We start from the raw sequence: 14,438 nt of genomic DNA, 5'->3' as shown, positions 1-14,438 counted from the left end.
GGTTGGAGCAGGTTGCCCGCGCGGGCAAACCTGCTTTCACCTGTCTCTTATACACATCTAGATGTGTATAAGAGACAGGGGTAGGGGGACTAAAAAAGGGAGTAGGGCAGGGGGGACTAAAAGAGGGGGCAAAAATATCCGACACAAAGGGAAAACTTTATTCAATTAAAGCTTCAAAGTGTAAATTTAAATAAATATATATTGGAATTAGAAATATGATATCAAAGAACAATATTATTATATATTGACTTGATAATTGCTATTTTGTGAAAGTTAAGTTGGAAAAGTATCCAACACATCGTAAAAAAAATTTGATTCGCCACTAATTTCTCATCTATTATGTTCGGGGAAATGTTCTAGAATCAGAAAACGCTGGAATATTCTAGAATGAAAAAGAACATACACATCTTTCTAACTGCAGTCATTAAAATCTCTTCCGATTGAAAAAAATATACAAGAAAGAGTGGTCCAAAATTCCTATTAGCATATATTTTGATCTTGTGAACAATTATTCTAATCTTGTGAACAATTATTCTAATCTTGTGAACAATTATTCCAATCTTGTGAACAATTATTCTAATCTTGTGAACAATTATTCTAATCTTGTGNCCCTGCCCAGGTGAGCCCTGAACCCTGCCCAGGTGAGCCCTGAACCCTGCCCAGGTGAGCCCTGAACCCTGCCCAGGTGAGCCCTGAACCCTGCCCAGGTGAGCCCTGAACCCTGCCCAGGTGAGCCCTGAACCCTGCCCAGGTGAGCCCTGAACCCTGCCCAGGTGAGCCCTGAACCCTGCCCAGGTGAGCCCTGAACCCTGCCCAGGTGAGCCCTGAACCCTGCCCAGGTGAGCCCTGAACCCTGCCCAGGTGAGCCCTGAACCCTGCCCAGGTGAGCCCTGAACCCTGCCCAGGTGAGCCCTGAACCCTGCCCAGGTGAGCCCTGAACCCTGCCCAGGTGAGCCCTGAACCCTGCCCAGGTGAGCCCTGAACCCTGCCCAGGTGAGCCCTGAACCCTGCCCAGGTGAGCCCTGAACCCTGCCCAGGTGAGCCCTGAACCCTGCCCAGGTGAGCCCTGAACCCTGCCCAGGTGAGCCCTGAACCCTGCCCAGGTGAGCCCTGAACCCTGCCCAGGTGAGCCCTGAACCCTGCCCAGGTGAGCCCTGAACCCTGCCCAGGTGAGCCCTGAACCCTGCCCAGGTGAGCCCTGAACCCTGCCCAGGTGAGCCCTGAACCCTGCCCAGGTGAGCCCTGAACCCTGCCCAGGTGAGCCCTGAACCCTGCCCAGGTGAGCCCTGAACCCTGCCCAGGTGAGCCCTGAACCCTGCCCAGGTGAGCCCTGAACCCTGCCCAGGTGAGCCCTGAACCCTGCCCAGGTGAGCCCTGAACCCTGCCCAGGTGAGCCCTGAACCCTGCCCAGGTGAGCCCTGAACCCTGCCCAGGTGAGCCCTGAACCCTGCCCAGGTGAGCCCTGAACCCTGCCCAGGTGAGCCCTGAACCCTGCCCAGGTGAGCCCTGAACCCTGCCCAGGTGAGCCCTGAACCCTGCCCAGGTGAGCCCTGAACCCTGCCCAGGTGAGCCCTGAACCCTGCCCAGGTGAGCCCTGAACCCTGCCCAGGTGAGCCCTGAACCCTGCCCAGGTGAGCCCTGAACCCTGCCCAGGTGAGCCCTGAACCCCGCCCAGGTGAGCCCTGAACCCTGTCCAAAAGTAGCCTCAGCAAATGTAGCCCCAAAAGTTACCTCAGCAAATGTAGCCCCAAAAGTAACCTCGGTAAATGCGTCAGTTTCGCTGAGCTTGCTAGTGCTATTCTAGTGTCCTTGTCAGTCAGAGACTTGGTTGTAAACTGTGCTAGTTGTCCAGTTAGGTTACTAGCATGCTAGTTGGTACCCTGCTAGTTAACTTATTAAATTGAGTGTTGGGCAGCTAGTCCTGTGGTACGTTAATAACCCTGCTAGTTGACTGGCTGCGTGACTAGTTACATTGTAGTAGTCTTGTTAAAAAATTACGATGACTTTGATGTACGTTGAATTGCACTTTATTGCATTTGGATTCAGTTGATTAAAACTTCAGTTAACCGGATAAAACGCAATTTTATTTCAGCAGAGCACAGTTTAAAACAGGCACGGATAATATTTAAGCTATAGTGACATTAGGTTCATGATTGAGGAGTAGTTTACTAAATCTTTCTCACGGCACAGCCACGACTCCAGCGTTAGGGTACGCACACAGTGAAAGCAGGTTGCCAGCGTGCTGGTTACCTGCTCAGGCTGGCGCCTGAAACCATAGAACACAGAAGCCTATTCGTACAGGTTTTCACTGTGAACACTTACATTATTATCTGTCTCTTATACACATCTAGATGTGTATAAGAGACAGNGTACAGGTATGAACCTCACTGTAGGGCGGGATAGAGCGGAGTGAGTACAGGTATGAACCTCACTGTAGGGCGGGATAGAGCGGAGTGTGTACAGGTATGAACCTCACTGTAGGGCGGGATAGAGCGGAGTGTGTACAGGTATGAACCTCACTGTAGGGCGGGATAGAGCGTAGTGAGTACAGGTATGAACCTCACTGTAGGGCTGGCTGGACACGACTGACTAACCGACTCACAGCCGCTCGGACCTGACCTTGCACTACGTCGTTCCAACGACTGTAAGGTCTGACTCTAATGTTACAGGCGCAGCTTCGCCAGACGCAACAGAATAATTTCGTTACAAAAATGCACATGAGAATGAGTGATAGGATTAATCGAGCAATAAATATTAGGGAACGATGTTCATCGTTCACAGAGGTAACTCCTGTGCATGTTCCTGCAGGTGCGGGAGCTGGGGCGCGGCAGGGTGGAGAGCGGTCTCACCTTCCAGGGCTTCATGGTGATCTCGTGTCCCTTGAAGCGGGACTCGCGGGACGTCATCCGGGAACTGCAGGACTCGTCCCATGCCGTGAGTGTCGGGAGTGTCAGGAGTGTTGTGTGCCGTGAGTGGCACGAGTGTCGTGTGCCGTGAGTGTCACGAGTGTTGTGTGCCGTTGAGTGTCATGTGGTTTCCAGTGCTTTACGCCACGAGTGAACAAATGTACTTGCAATTTTTTTTTTAATTTGTGTGCTAATGTAAGATGTGCACCATTGCACCGTAGTAAGAAATGTATGAGCTGTAGCATAGTACAGTATGAAGGTACCTATGATGTTGCATCACTGTACATCACTACTGTTGTGCATCACTGTACATCACTACTGTTGTGCATCACTGTACATCACTACTGTTGTGCATCACTATACATCACTACTGTCGTGCAGACGGTGATGATCACAGGAGACAACCCCCTGACGGCGTGCCACGTCGCCAGGCAACTTCACATCACGCGCCCTGACACTACGCAGCTCGTGCTAGAGGTGAGACTACTTATAATTTATTCAATTTAATACATCACACATATTGTTTTATTTAATTTAACATACACTCAGCATACTTCCCTGTTGCTGTCTTCTAGTGTTACTTGTACACTCAGCGTACTCGATAATTGTGGGTAACTGGACAACTAGGTACGAAGTCACCTAGTGCGGGGCAGCTAGGTATGGGGACTGGGGTCACTGGATACGAGACAACTAGGTCCTTGTCTTGACCTTCGGTCCTAGTCTTGTTAGTGACAATACGACGGCGTGCTATCACCCAGATAAATGAGTGATACATTGTCCTAATAGCTATGCACTCTGTGCTCCTGAGTGGTTCATCCTGGTCCAGTTTAGCCCGGCAGAAGTGTGTATCATTGCAACATTTATTATCTGCACGTGCTGTGGGCCAGAAAGTGTTTCGCTATCAAAAAAATATGGCCCAGTTATTTCTCCCAGTGTAGCTACCTTATTTGCATCAGCATTAATTGTCACGGATTGTCCAAGTGTATTTAATGGCTGATGTGCCACAGCGCGTGGATGTGGCGGCAGGAGGCGAGGATGTGTGGGTGTGGCGTAGTATTATTACATTTATTTAATGGGCACACAGCGCGTGGATGTGGCGGCAGGAGGCGAGGATGTGTGGATGTGGCGCAGTATTGACCACACCGTCACGCTGCCTATAGACATCGAGGAGAAGTTCTTCCGAGCTTACGACTTCTGCGTCACGGGCGAGGTGAGGAATGAAGTAACGAGAATACTTGTTGATATTTTATACTGCTAATGATTTCTCATTTCTATTACTTTCAATACGTTATTTCTGTCATTTCCTCGCTTTTACTACTTTTATCTTCCCACCATTCCTCTTACCTTCAGTACTTTGTTCCACCATTCCTTTTATCTTCTGTACTTTCTTCCATCATTCCTCTTATCTTCAGTACTTTCTTCCATAATTAATCTCACTTTCAGTACTTTCTTTCACCATTCCTCTTACTTTCAGTACTTTCTTCCCATCATTCCTCATGCTTCAGTACTTTCTTCCCGCCATTCCTGTTACTTCTGGTACTTTCATGGAGCTGTTAATGTTGCAATACATTTTTTCCCGTCCTGTTATTTAATCTTGGTCCGCGAATCCTACAACTTGAAGACCAATTTCATCGCAGAAACTTAATAGTACGAGGCATGTTTTTAAGTAAGGTTCGTTTTGGAATTAGAAAAGGACGTGAAAAGATATTGCAATAATTTTATTTTTACATGAAAGCCTGTACCCTAATCTACTTTTCTACATAATTTCCGTGAATATTGAGGCTCTTGTCATAACGTGGCACCAGTTTTGATAAGTGCCTCAATATTCACGGAAATTATGTAGAAAAGTAGATTAAGGCACAGGCTTTCATCTTTTTTTAATTCCAAAACGGTCCTTACTTAAAAACATGCCTCGTATTTTAACATCCAATGAACGTTACTGAGCTATACACATCGCCACACAAGTAACACCCCCCTTGTGTTGCAGGGCCTGACCCAGCTACGTGTAACACCCCCCTTGTGTCACAGGGCCTGACCTACCCAGCTACGTGTAACACCCCCCTTGTGTTGCAGGGCCTGACCCAGCTACGTGTAACACCCCCCTTGTGTTGCAGGGCCTGACCCAGCTACGTGCTACGTGCCCGAAGCTGTGGCCGCGGCTGCTGCCGCACGTGCGCGTGTTTGCCCGCGTGGCGCCCAAGCAGAAGGAGGACGTCATCACTTCCTACAAGAATATTGGTATCACCACACTCATGTGTGGTGACGGCACCAACGACGTCGGCGCTCTCAAGCACGCTCATTGTGGTGAGTGGTGAGTGTGTGGTGTGTGTGGTGAATACTGTGGGTAGTACCGCGTGTGTGACGTGTAAAGTGAAGCGAGTGTGTAACGTGTGACAAGTTTTAACCCAAACTGCATGCATTCGTCACATCCAGACTGTTTTTTGGCAAAGTGGAGTGCTTGGTTCGAAACAGAATACAGTGTAACAAAACTACTTAGATTTTCTTTGAAGCTGCTGCATATGCAGTTGCAAATAACAGTATATAATATTTTAGACCTGTTCTTAACCATTAGTGAAGAACTGGTTGTTGAGCTTCGGGCTGAAGAGACCACACTGTCAGACCATCGACTAGTTGTGATAGAGACAAGTAGAGTGGGCACCAGCCCTGACCTAGACCTCGAGACGGCCTCCCTGGGCTAAATTCCTGCCATAGAAGAACGGACTGGGAGGCTAATAGGAACAAGAGGTTGCAAGAAGCCCTGTAAGCAATACCGTATACGACTGGGCAATTCAATGGAATTCGATAGCATCAGCTGGCCCAACTGAGGGCATCAGCTGGCGCAACTGAGGGCATCAGATGGCCCAACTGAGGGCATCAGCTGGCCCAACTGAGGGCATCAGCTGGCCCAACTGAGGGCATCAGCTGGCCCAACTGAGGGCATTAGCTGGCCCAACTGAGGGCATCAGCTGGCCCAACTGAGGGCAGATGCGCGTTAGTTTGGACTGGCCCTCGTGTCGGTGCGGACGACATTCCTGCCAAAACCCGAGTGTTGTGGCGTGTGAAAGGTGAGGGGTGACCTGTGATGTGTGACGTGTGGCAAGTGTAGGTCACGTCTTGACAGTCTTTCCCGCGTCTTGACAGGTGTTGTCACGTCTTGACAGGTGTTGTCATGTACTTCTATTGACTTGCCACGTCTTGACAGGCGATGCAACGTTCGTACATTCACTTGCCACGTCTTGGCAGGTGTTGTCATGTACTTCTATTGACTTGCCTTGTCTTGACAGGTGTTGCCATCCTCTCGAACGCCCCCGATAGACCGCCTGCCAAGAAGGCGAAGCCAACAGAGCCAGCCTTGCCACCCGCCATGTCGGAGAAGCTCGAGGCTGCCAAGAAGCTTGCCAAGAAAATTGACAAGCGGGGACTTGCTCCTGCCAACGTGCCAAGCACCAGACTCACCCCCTACCAGGTTTGCTTTGTGCTTTGTAAAGTCAGCCTAATTCCTTGTCAGACCAGCTTAGTGTCGTATCAGACCTGCCAAGCCTTCTTGTCAGACCAACTTAATATCTTGTCAGACCTTCCAAGCCTCCTTGTCAGATCAACTTAGTGTCTTGTGAGACCTTACAAGCCTCCTTATCAGACAAGCTTAGTGTCTTATCAGACCTGCCAAGCCTCCTTGTCAGGCCAACTTAGTGTTTTGTCAGACCTTCCAAACCTTGTCAGACCAACTTAGTATCTTATCAGACCAACTTAGTATCTTATGAGACCTGCCTAGCCACCTTGTCAGACCAACTTAGTATCTTACCAGACCAGCCTAGCCTCCTTGTCAGACCAACTTAGTATCTTATGAGACCTGCCAAGCCTCCTTGTCAGCCCAACTTAGTATCTTGTCAGACCTTACAGGCCTCCTTGTCAGACCAACTTGGTATCTTATGAGACCTGCCTAGCCGCCTTGTCAGACCAACTTAGTGTCAAGTCAGACCAACTTATTGTCTTGTCAGACCAACTTGGTGTCTTGTCAGAACTTCCAAGCCTCCTGTAAGACCAGCTTAGTGTCCTGTCAGACCTAAGCTTCCTTGTCAGACCAACTTAGTATCTTATGAGACCTGCCAAGCCTCCTTGTCAGATCAACGTAGTGTCTTGTCAGACGTTCCAAGCCTCCTTGTCAGACCAGCATAGTATCTTGTCAGACCTGCCTAGCCTCCTTGTCAGACCAACTTTGTATCTTATCAGACCTGCCTAGCCTCCTTGTCAGACCAACTTAGTATCATATCAGACCTGCCAAGCCTCCATGACAGACCAACTTAGTGTTGTTAGATCAACGTAGTGTCTTATCAGACCTGCCAAGCCGCCTTGTCAGCCGTTGTCTCGCCCACAGCTGCAGCAGCAGAAGGCCAGCGAGCAGCTGCAGAAGCTGCTGCAGGAGCTGGACGAGGAGCAGCAGCAGATGGTCAAACTGGGGGACGCGTCCATCGCGGCGCCCTTCACCTCCAAGCTGTCCTCCATACAGTGTGGTGAGTGTCCATCACCTCCAAGATGTCCTCCATACAGTGTGGTGAGTGTCCATCACCTCCAAGCTGTCCTCCATACAGTGTGGTGAGTGTCCATTACCTCCAAGCTGTCCTCCATACAGTGGGGTGAGTGTCCATCTCCTCCAAGCTGTCCTTCATACAGTGTAGTGAGTGTCCATCACCTCCAAGCTGTCCTCCATACAGTGTGGTGAGTGTCCATCACCTCCAAGCTGTCCTTCATACATGTCTCNCTGTCTCTTATACACATCTAGATGTGTATAAGAGACAGACACTACACTCATGTATTATATGGTGCGCAGTGGTGCACATCATCAAGCAGGGCCGGTGCACACTGGTCACCACACTACACTACACTCATGTGTCTGTATGGTGCGCTCATGTATCTGTATGGTGCGCAGTGGTGCACATCATCAAGCAGGGCCGGTGCACCCTCGTCACCACACTGCAGATGTACAAGTGTCTGTATGGTGCGCTAATGTGTCTGTATTGTTCGCAGTGGTGCACATCATCAAGCAGGGCCGGTGCACCCTCGTCACCACCCTGCAGATGTTCAAGATCCTGGCCCTGAACGCCCTCATCCTGGCGTACTCGCAGTCCGTCCTCTACCTCGACGGCATCAAGTTCTCCGACTACCAGGCAACCCTGCAGGGCCTGCTGCTGGCTGCCTGCTTCCTCTTCATATCCCGCTCTAAGGTAGGGAATGAGGGGGAGAAGGTGGGGAATGAGGGAGAAGGTGGGGAATGGGGGAGGAGGTGGGGAATGAGTGGACAACGAGGAAGAGATTGGGAATGGGGGAAGAGTTAGGCCATAGGGAAAGAAGTTTAGAAAAGAGGGCAAGAGATGGGAATAGGAGGGAGACGAGGATGGGAATGCGGGTGGGATTAGATGTGGAATGCGTGGGATGAGGTGGGGAGTAAGGAGAATGAGGTTAGGAATAGAAGGGGAGGCAAGGTGGGGACGAGGAGGAAATAGGAAGGTTTAGTTGAGGAAATAGGTGGGGACGCCGAGTGTAACTAAACGGCCGAACCATAGGCGGTCCCCGAATTTTGTTAGGGCTGAGAGTGTGAGGTAGGTTGGCCAAAGCCAAGCTAACTAAGCTCCTTAGAGGCTTAACAGACTGCACTTCAAGCCCGGCCGAAGCGAACATGAGCGGCTAACTTGCGTGCTCCTCGAGTCTTAGGCGGTGACTGATACAGAGTCTCTGTCCCGCATCCAAATTTTGTTGGGGAATTGAGTGTAGAATTTAACGAGTTAAAGGTTGAGTTGAAGGCAGTTATCAAGTTTGAGTTGAACTGCCCACAGCCGTTGCGGACACTGAGCAGAGAGCGGCCGCTGGCTAACATCTTCAACGTGTACACGGTGCTGACGGTGCTGCTGCAGTTCTGCGTGCACTTCACGTGCCTCTACGTGCTCGTGCACAGCGCCAAGGCAATCGAGCCGAACACGTGCGTCATGAAACCTATCATTAATTATTACTATTATTATTATTTGTACTTTATACTCTGTAATATTAGTTATAATAGTACTGGTGCTAAACTTGTGTGCGTCATGAAACCTATCATTAATTATTACTATTATTATTATTTGTACTTTATACTCTGTAATATTAGTTATAATAGTACTGGTGCTAAACTTGTGTGCGTCATGAAACCTATCATGAATTATTATTAGTGTTATTTGTACGTTATACTCTTTATTATTTGTTTGAATAGTAGCGTTGCTAAACTTATGTGCGTCATGAGACATATTTTAAATTATTTTTTTACGGATAATTGATTGTATAGTAAAATTGTAATTATATTGCGTAATTACAATAATTACTTGTTAAACCATGTAAAAGACCTAAAGGTTCAAATGTGTTGACGCCTTGCTATGTTGATAGCAAGAAGCCTGACCTGGAGCAGAGCTTCGAGCCGTCGCTCCTGAATAGCACCGTGTACATCATCTCCATGACGCTCCAGATCTCCACTTTCGCCATCAACTACCGGGTGAGTCGTGCTCCATGTGCTCCATATGTGCTCCAGGCCGTGCTCATGTTGTGCTCCATGCCGTGCTCCAGGCCGTGCTCCATGTGCCCCATGTTTGTGCTCCAGGCCGTGCTCCATGCTGGGCTCTGTTCACTATGCAGGCACATCGTATTCACTTACGAATGAGGGACAACAGAATTTTTCTCAAAGCAATCCCAGGTTTTATTTATTGGATTAATTCGACACAACCGATAAGTTGTGCGCAAGAGTCTGCTCATTATTCCTCATAAAGCGCCTAACTTGTTCTCATTCTCCCGTACGTGTGCCACCGACCTCAGTAACGCTCTTGTGCCTTTAGGGGCGGCCCTTCATGGAGAGCCTGCGGGAGAACAAGGCCCTGTTGGGGTCGCTGCTGGGGACGGGGGGCCTGGTCATGGCCCTCGCCCTGGGCCTCATCCCCGCCTTTGCTCAGCAGTTCGAGATCGTCGACTTCCCCCCTGAGGTGCGTGTCTGTTGTGTAACGTAACAAGAGTATAACGTATGGAGGTTAAAACTATTGAGGGTGTAACGTATGAACATTATAGCTATTAAGGGTGTATGTAACGTATGGAGGATATACCGTGGGGGCAAAAAATATCCGATACAATGGACAAACTTCATTTAAAGTTTATGCAACAAAATAACATAAACAAACACTAATCTAATGTAAACTTACATGGGAAATACAAATATATCAAAACAACAATATCATTAAATGTTGACTTCATATTTGCAATTTTGTAAAAGTTAAGGTTCAAAAAAAGTATGAAATTTTTCCTTTGTGTCGGATACTTTTTGCGCCTACTGTATATAACATATTTAGGATATAACTTGTTAATGTTATAAGGTAAAGTATAGTACTGAATATGGCATGGGTCCATCTCAGAAGATGTGGGTTGCGCCCCGCTTGTGACCGCACAACTCCCTGTTGGCAGCGCCTCGATTGGCTCTCAATCCGACTTTGGCATGACAATCTCGACCGTATTTAAAATAAACAAAGTCTGATGGTGTGAGGACCATCTGTGCCTCCTGTTTGACTTTCCGGACTGACTTTCCCGTCTGGCATTTGTGTCTCCTGCCTGACTTTCCCGACTGCGCAGCTCTTCCGGACTCCCTCCCGAAGGGCCCGGCCTCAACCGCAGCGCTTGTCACTAAGCTGCTACAAGGTTTGGGGATATTTGGAGGCTTCCTTAAAACGCAGTGCCGGGCGGCCAGTTGGAGACACACCAGAGACTAGTTATCCATAGAGTAATTCCTTGTTAATGCGACGTCGTACATGCGATACACGTGGCAGAGTCTTAGCAGACGACGCTAGCACAGGAGGAGAGGAATGCTTATTGTGCCTGCTCGTTCCAGAACAGAAGTGTTTGTGACCCTGACTTCCCATGTGATGTTGAGGATACGCTCAGGTGGAAATATTACAGATGGTTCTCCTGTTTTCACTGCTGTACAGAAGTATATTGAGGACGTAAGCCTGGTACCATACACTTTGAGCGTAAGCCGCTTGTTTGACCATAAACTCTCGTTCAGTCTGGCCATCACACGTGCAACTTTGGCCATCCTCCTGTCAATCTCGCTATCGAGGGACAGGTTACGGCTGATGGTGGAGACAAAATAGGTTAAATACTCGGTGATTTAAAATTCTTCACCGTCACTTGTGATAGATGGGTATGCTGAAACGCCCTAACCAATGAAGTTTGTTTCCTTGATGCCGATTGTCAGGCCGAAGTCCCGGCAGGCATGGACGAAGCAGTCCATCAGCTATTGGAGGACCTCTTCGGTATGGGAAGAGAGAGCTGCGTCATCAGCAAAAAGCAACTCTGGTGAGGACGGTGCGGACCTTGGTTCTTGCACTCAAATGAGCCGAGTTGAAAAGTTTACCATCACTTCTGGTGTGGAGATGAATGCTCCCAGTGAAGTCCCCAAACGTATACTTGAGCAGTAGTGAGAAGAAGATGCCGAAGAGAATAGGGGCCAAAACACGCCATCATTAATTCTGTTTCTAAGAACTCTGAGGTATTGCCATCGTAGCTGACTATTCCCTTCATGTCTTCGTGTAAGTTAAAGAAGTTGCTGAGAAGTTGGGGGTGGGCAACGTATCTTCTCCAGCTACAGGAACTGACTTTTCCGCCTGACAAGATCAAACGCTTTTGTCAGATAAATGAACGCGATGTACAAAATCCTCCGATGCGCTCGACATTTCTCCTGAAGCTTGTACAAGAACAAAGTCATTTTTCCTGTACACATCTGAGCCCTGAAACCACACTGGGTTTTTTTTTCTGCGAGTGATTGCGGGCGTACAAGAGCCGCACAGACGAAGAAGACCTTACACACGATGCTGAGTAGCTGTATCCCCATGAAGTTGTTGCAGTCGCTGCGTTCCCTGTGTGGGTTTACGATATGACGGGTATAGTGTATAAAGGGTAGAACGTAAATATTATAAAGAACATAGGTATGTGTAACGTGTGTGTCCCTACGCCTCACTCATCTCCTCCTCCGTAGTTCCGGGTGCTGCTGGTGCAGGTGCTACTCGCTGACGTCAGCCTGAGCTTCCTGGCGGACCGCATGTGTCTCTTCCTCTTTGGGGAGGGCAAACTGAGGGCGGACCTGCGGCGCTGACGTCAACCCCCACATAGGGAGGGCTGACGGCGATAGACGTACGCTTTTGCTGCATCGTGTTCATCATTGACATCATCGTCAGGCCCCCGATGATGGCTTGGCGATGATAGGTTTAATGTTCTTTGTGATTCTGTACAAGTTAAGGCAATGAAGGCCTGGAGAGCATTTCTGTACATTTCCATAAGTTAAGCTTTGATGTATTCCCCCCTTCCTCCTTGGGGGTGTGATTTCTTGTCCCTTGGAACGCGTCCCCCCTTGTTGGGGGTTGCCCCTCCTTGTCTCGTACAGAGACGAGGGTCGGAGTTCGAGGCTCCTGAGGTGGGTAATTTTAAATCTTATACGTTTTTAATACTACGAAACATTGGTGTGTGTGTACTGGTGAGGATACGGAGGACTTCTTTCTGCAACTGCGGACCCAAACTGCGGTCTCCAACTTCGGTCTCCAACGTCGGTCTCCAATTTCAGCCCATAACTTCGGCCCCTAACTTGGTCTCCAACTTCGGTCCCAACTTCATTCCCCAACTTCAGTCCCCAGCTTCAGTCCTCGACTTCGGTCTCCATCTTCGGTCCCAACTTCATTCCCCAACTTTTGTCCCGCGTTGAGAGGTGGACAGCGCTGTGCTCGAGTTGTGTAAATTATTTCTGTCTCATTTGTGTATCGCGATGTATGGTATGTCTATGTTGTTGGGTGCGTGTAGCGTGATGATTGTAACGTACGTGGTGAGTGCACAGTGCATGATGCGTGCGACCAGCACTACATTTCACTCGACGTTCGTCCACCAAGTTGTCCGCATTTGGTATCCGTGAGCTCGGTAAATAAACTTACTTGTGCTTGGGCCTTTTGATTTCTCCCTTCCTGAAGTAGGCTGCCTGAACAATACGTTTGTGGTCACTTGATTAGAACGGCTAGTTTTATCAATGGTTATGCCGAGGTGGCAGGACTTAAAAAACGTACGAAAATGCGACAGCCAAAGTGTAGAACTGCAAGCCCGACACTACGGCGCCAAGTCTGCCATAGTCGTAAGTTTTAAGGTGATTGATAATGCTTTGCACTGCTAACACCTGAACGGTTTCAATTCCAAGACTCAAAGTCTGCTTAGCAAAAAAATAATGAAAACGTCGCCATGTCATAACCTTTGCTAGAAAGCAATACCACAAACAGGTGTTCAGTAGCTCGATCATGAAACTGGAACTCGTTGCACGATCAAGTTGATAAATAAGACTCAAGCCCCGTTCACACGCTCAAACTTCTCGTCAGTCTTGCACGTCATGCCAAGTTTGACATGCAAGACGGGGCGTGTGGACGCTTAACTTTGACGTCTTGCATGACGGTTGGGCAGAGTTTTGAGGCTTTGAGAAACCTAGACAAGACAGACGGGCGAGACCTTCAGGTTCATGCAAGACTGACGACAAGTTTGATCGTGAGGACGGACATCTGTCTAATCGGTCAAACTTCTCCCGCTTCATCCGTATTGTGGTTGAGTGCTTTGGCATTAATTGCTAGATCTAGTTTTGCAAAAAAGAAAACGTACTTGATATACAACACTGGTTGCATGATTTCTTATAAGAGTTCATAGATATTGACGGCAGTTTTCCATGCCCGTGGTAAATTAAATCGATAGGCTACAGTACACTCTAAAGGGAATCTAAAAAGCTCTGACCGATGCTACTTGGATAAGTGCGATGAAATAGATCCTATAGATTCATAGATATCGAAACAAAGAAAATCATATTTCCAACGGCTCGTCGAAAATAATGTATCAAAAAAATTATTTATCATTTGAGAATTTTGCCAAACTTCGGCATGCTAGACTGACGATAAATTTGACCGTGTGGACGGGCTTCAAATGCGAGTTAAATAACAAACAGTCCACTCGTCGCGGCCTCATATTTGGACAAGGCAATTCTATGTAATTCTTCCCACGCTGGCTGGAGCATCATAAAGTTTGTAGGAGTTTAAACGCTGTTCACTTGGCGAGTAGCACTGGTCCATTGTGACTAGTCGGCTCGGTCTGGTGAGAGACGCGATTAGGTCTCGATTACGAGTGGCTTCTCTTGTTCGGCGCGGTCACTAACATCATAGCGATGTGTTACACGATGTAGTGCAGGGGGTGGCAGCACACGGTCACTAACATCATAGCGATGTATTACACGGTGTAGTGCAGGGGGTGGCACCACACGGTCACTACCATCATAGCGATATGTTACACGATGTAGTGCAGGGGGTGGCACCACACGGTCACTGACATCATAGTGATGTGTTACACGGTGTAGTGCAGGGGGTGGCAGCACACGGTCACTGACATCATAGCGATGTGTTACACGATGTAGTGCAGGGGGTGGCAGCACACGGTCACTACCATCATAGCGATGTGTTA

The 14,438-nt window shown here is 48.5% G+C and overlaps 1 protein-coding gene across 1 annotated transcript in view; it reads left to right on the top strand.

Moving 5' to 3' along the window:
• LOC108681705 (endoplasmic reticulum transmembrane helix translocase) overlaps positions 1-12,893 on the top strand; it is a 25,348-nt gene extending 12,455 nt beyond the window's left edge. Inside the window, exons 14-26 of the mRNA XM_047884879.1 lie at positions 620-641; positions 1,637-1,653; positions 2,809-2,934; positions 3,288-3,383; positions 3,991-4,116; positions 5,021-5,210; positions 6,191-6,372; positions 7,282-7,417; positions 7,932-8,128; positions 8,738-8,880; positions 9,318-9,423; positions 9,761-9,904; positions 11,944-12,893. Of these exons, the coding sequence (XP_047740835.1) occupies positions 620-641; positions 1,637-1,653; positions 2,809-2,934; positions 3,288-3,383; positions 3,991-4,116; positions 5,021-5,210; positions 6,191-6,372; positions 7,282-7,417; positions 7,932-8,128; positions 8,738-8,880; positions 9,318-9,423; positions 9,761-9,904; positions 11,944-12,060 (1,602 nt within the window). The 3' untranslated portion in view covers positions 12,061-12,893. The remainder of the gene's footprint in view (positions 1-619; positions 642-1,636; positions 1,654-2,808; positions 2,935-3,287; positions 3,384-3,990; positions 4,117-5,020; positions 5,211-6,190; positions 6,373-7,281; positions 7,418-7,931; positions 8,129-8,737; positions 8,881-9,317; positions 9,424-9,760; positions 9,905-11,943) is intronic.
• Positions 12,894-14,438: the final 1,545 nt, after the last annotated feature.

The sequence above is a fragment of the Hyalella azteca genome, unplaced genomic scaffold (genome assembly GCF_000764305.2).
Source record: "Hyalella azteca isolate HAZT.00-mixed unplaced genomic scaffold, Hazt_2.0.2 contig16387, whole genome shotgun sequence".
In the NCBI taxonomy this organism is placed as follows: domain Eukaryota; kingdom Metazoa; phylum Arthropoda; class Malacostraca; order Amphipoda; family Hyalellidae; genus Hyalella; species Hyalella azteca.
Note: the sequence above shows the minus strand (reverse complement) of the source record. Positions and strands in the feature narration are given on the sequence as shown.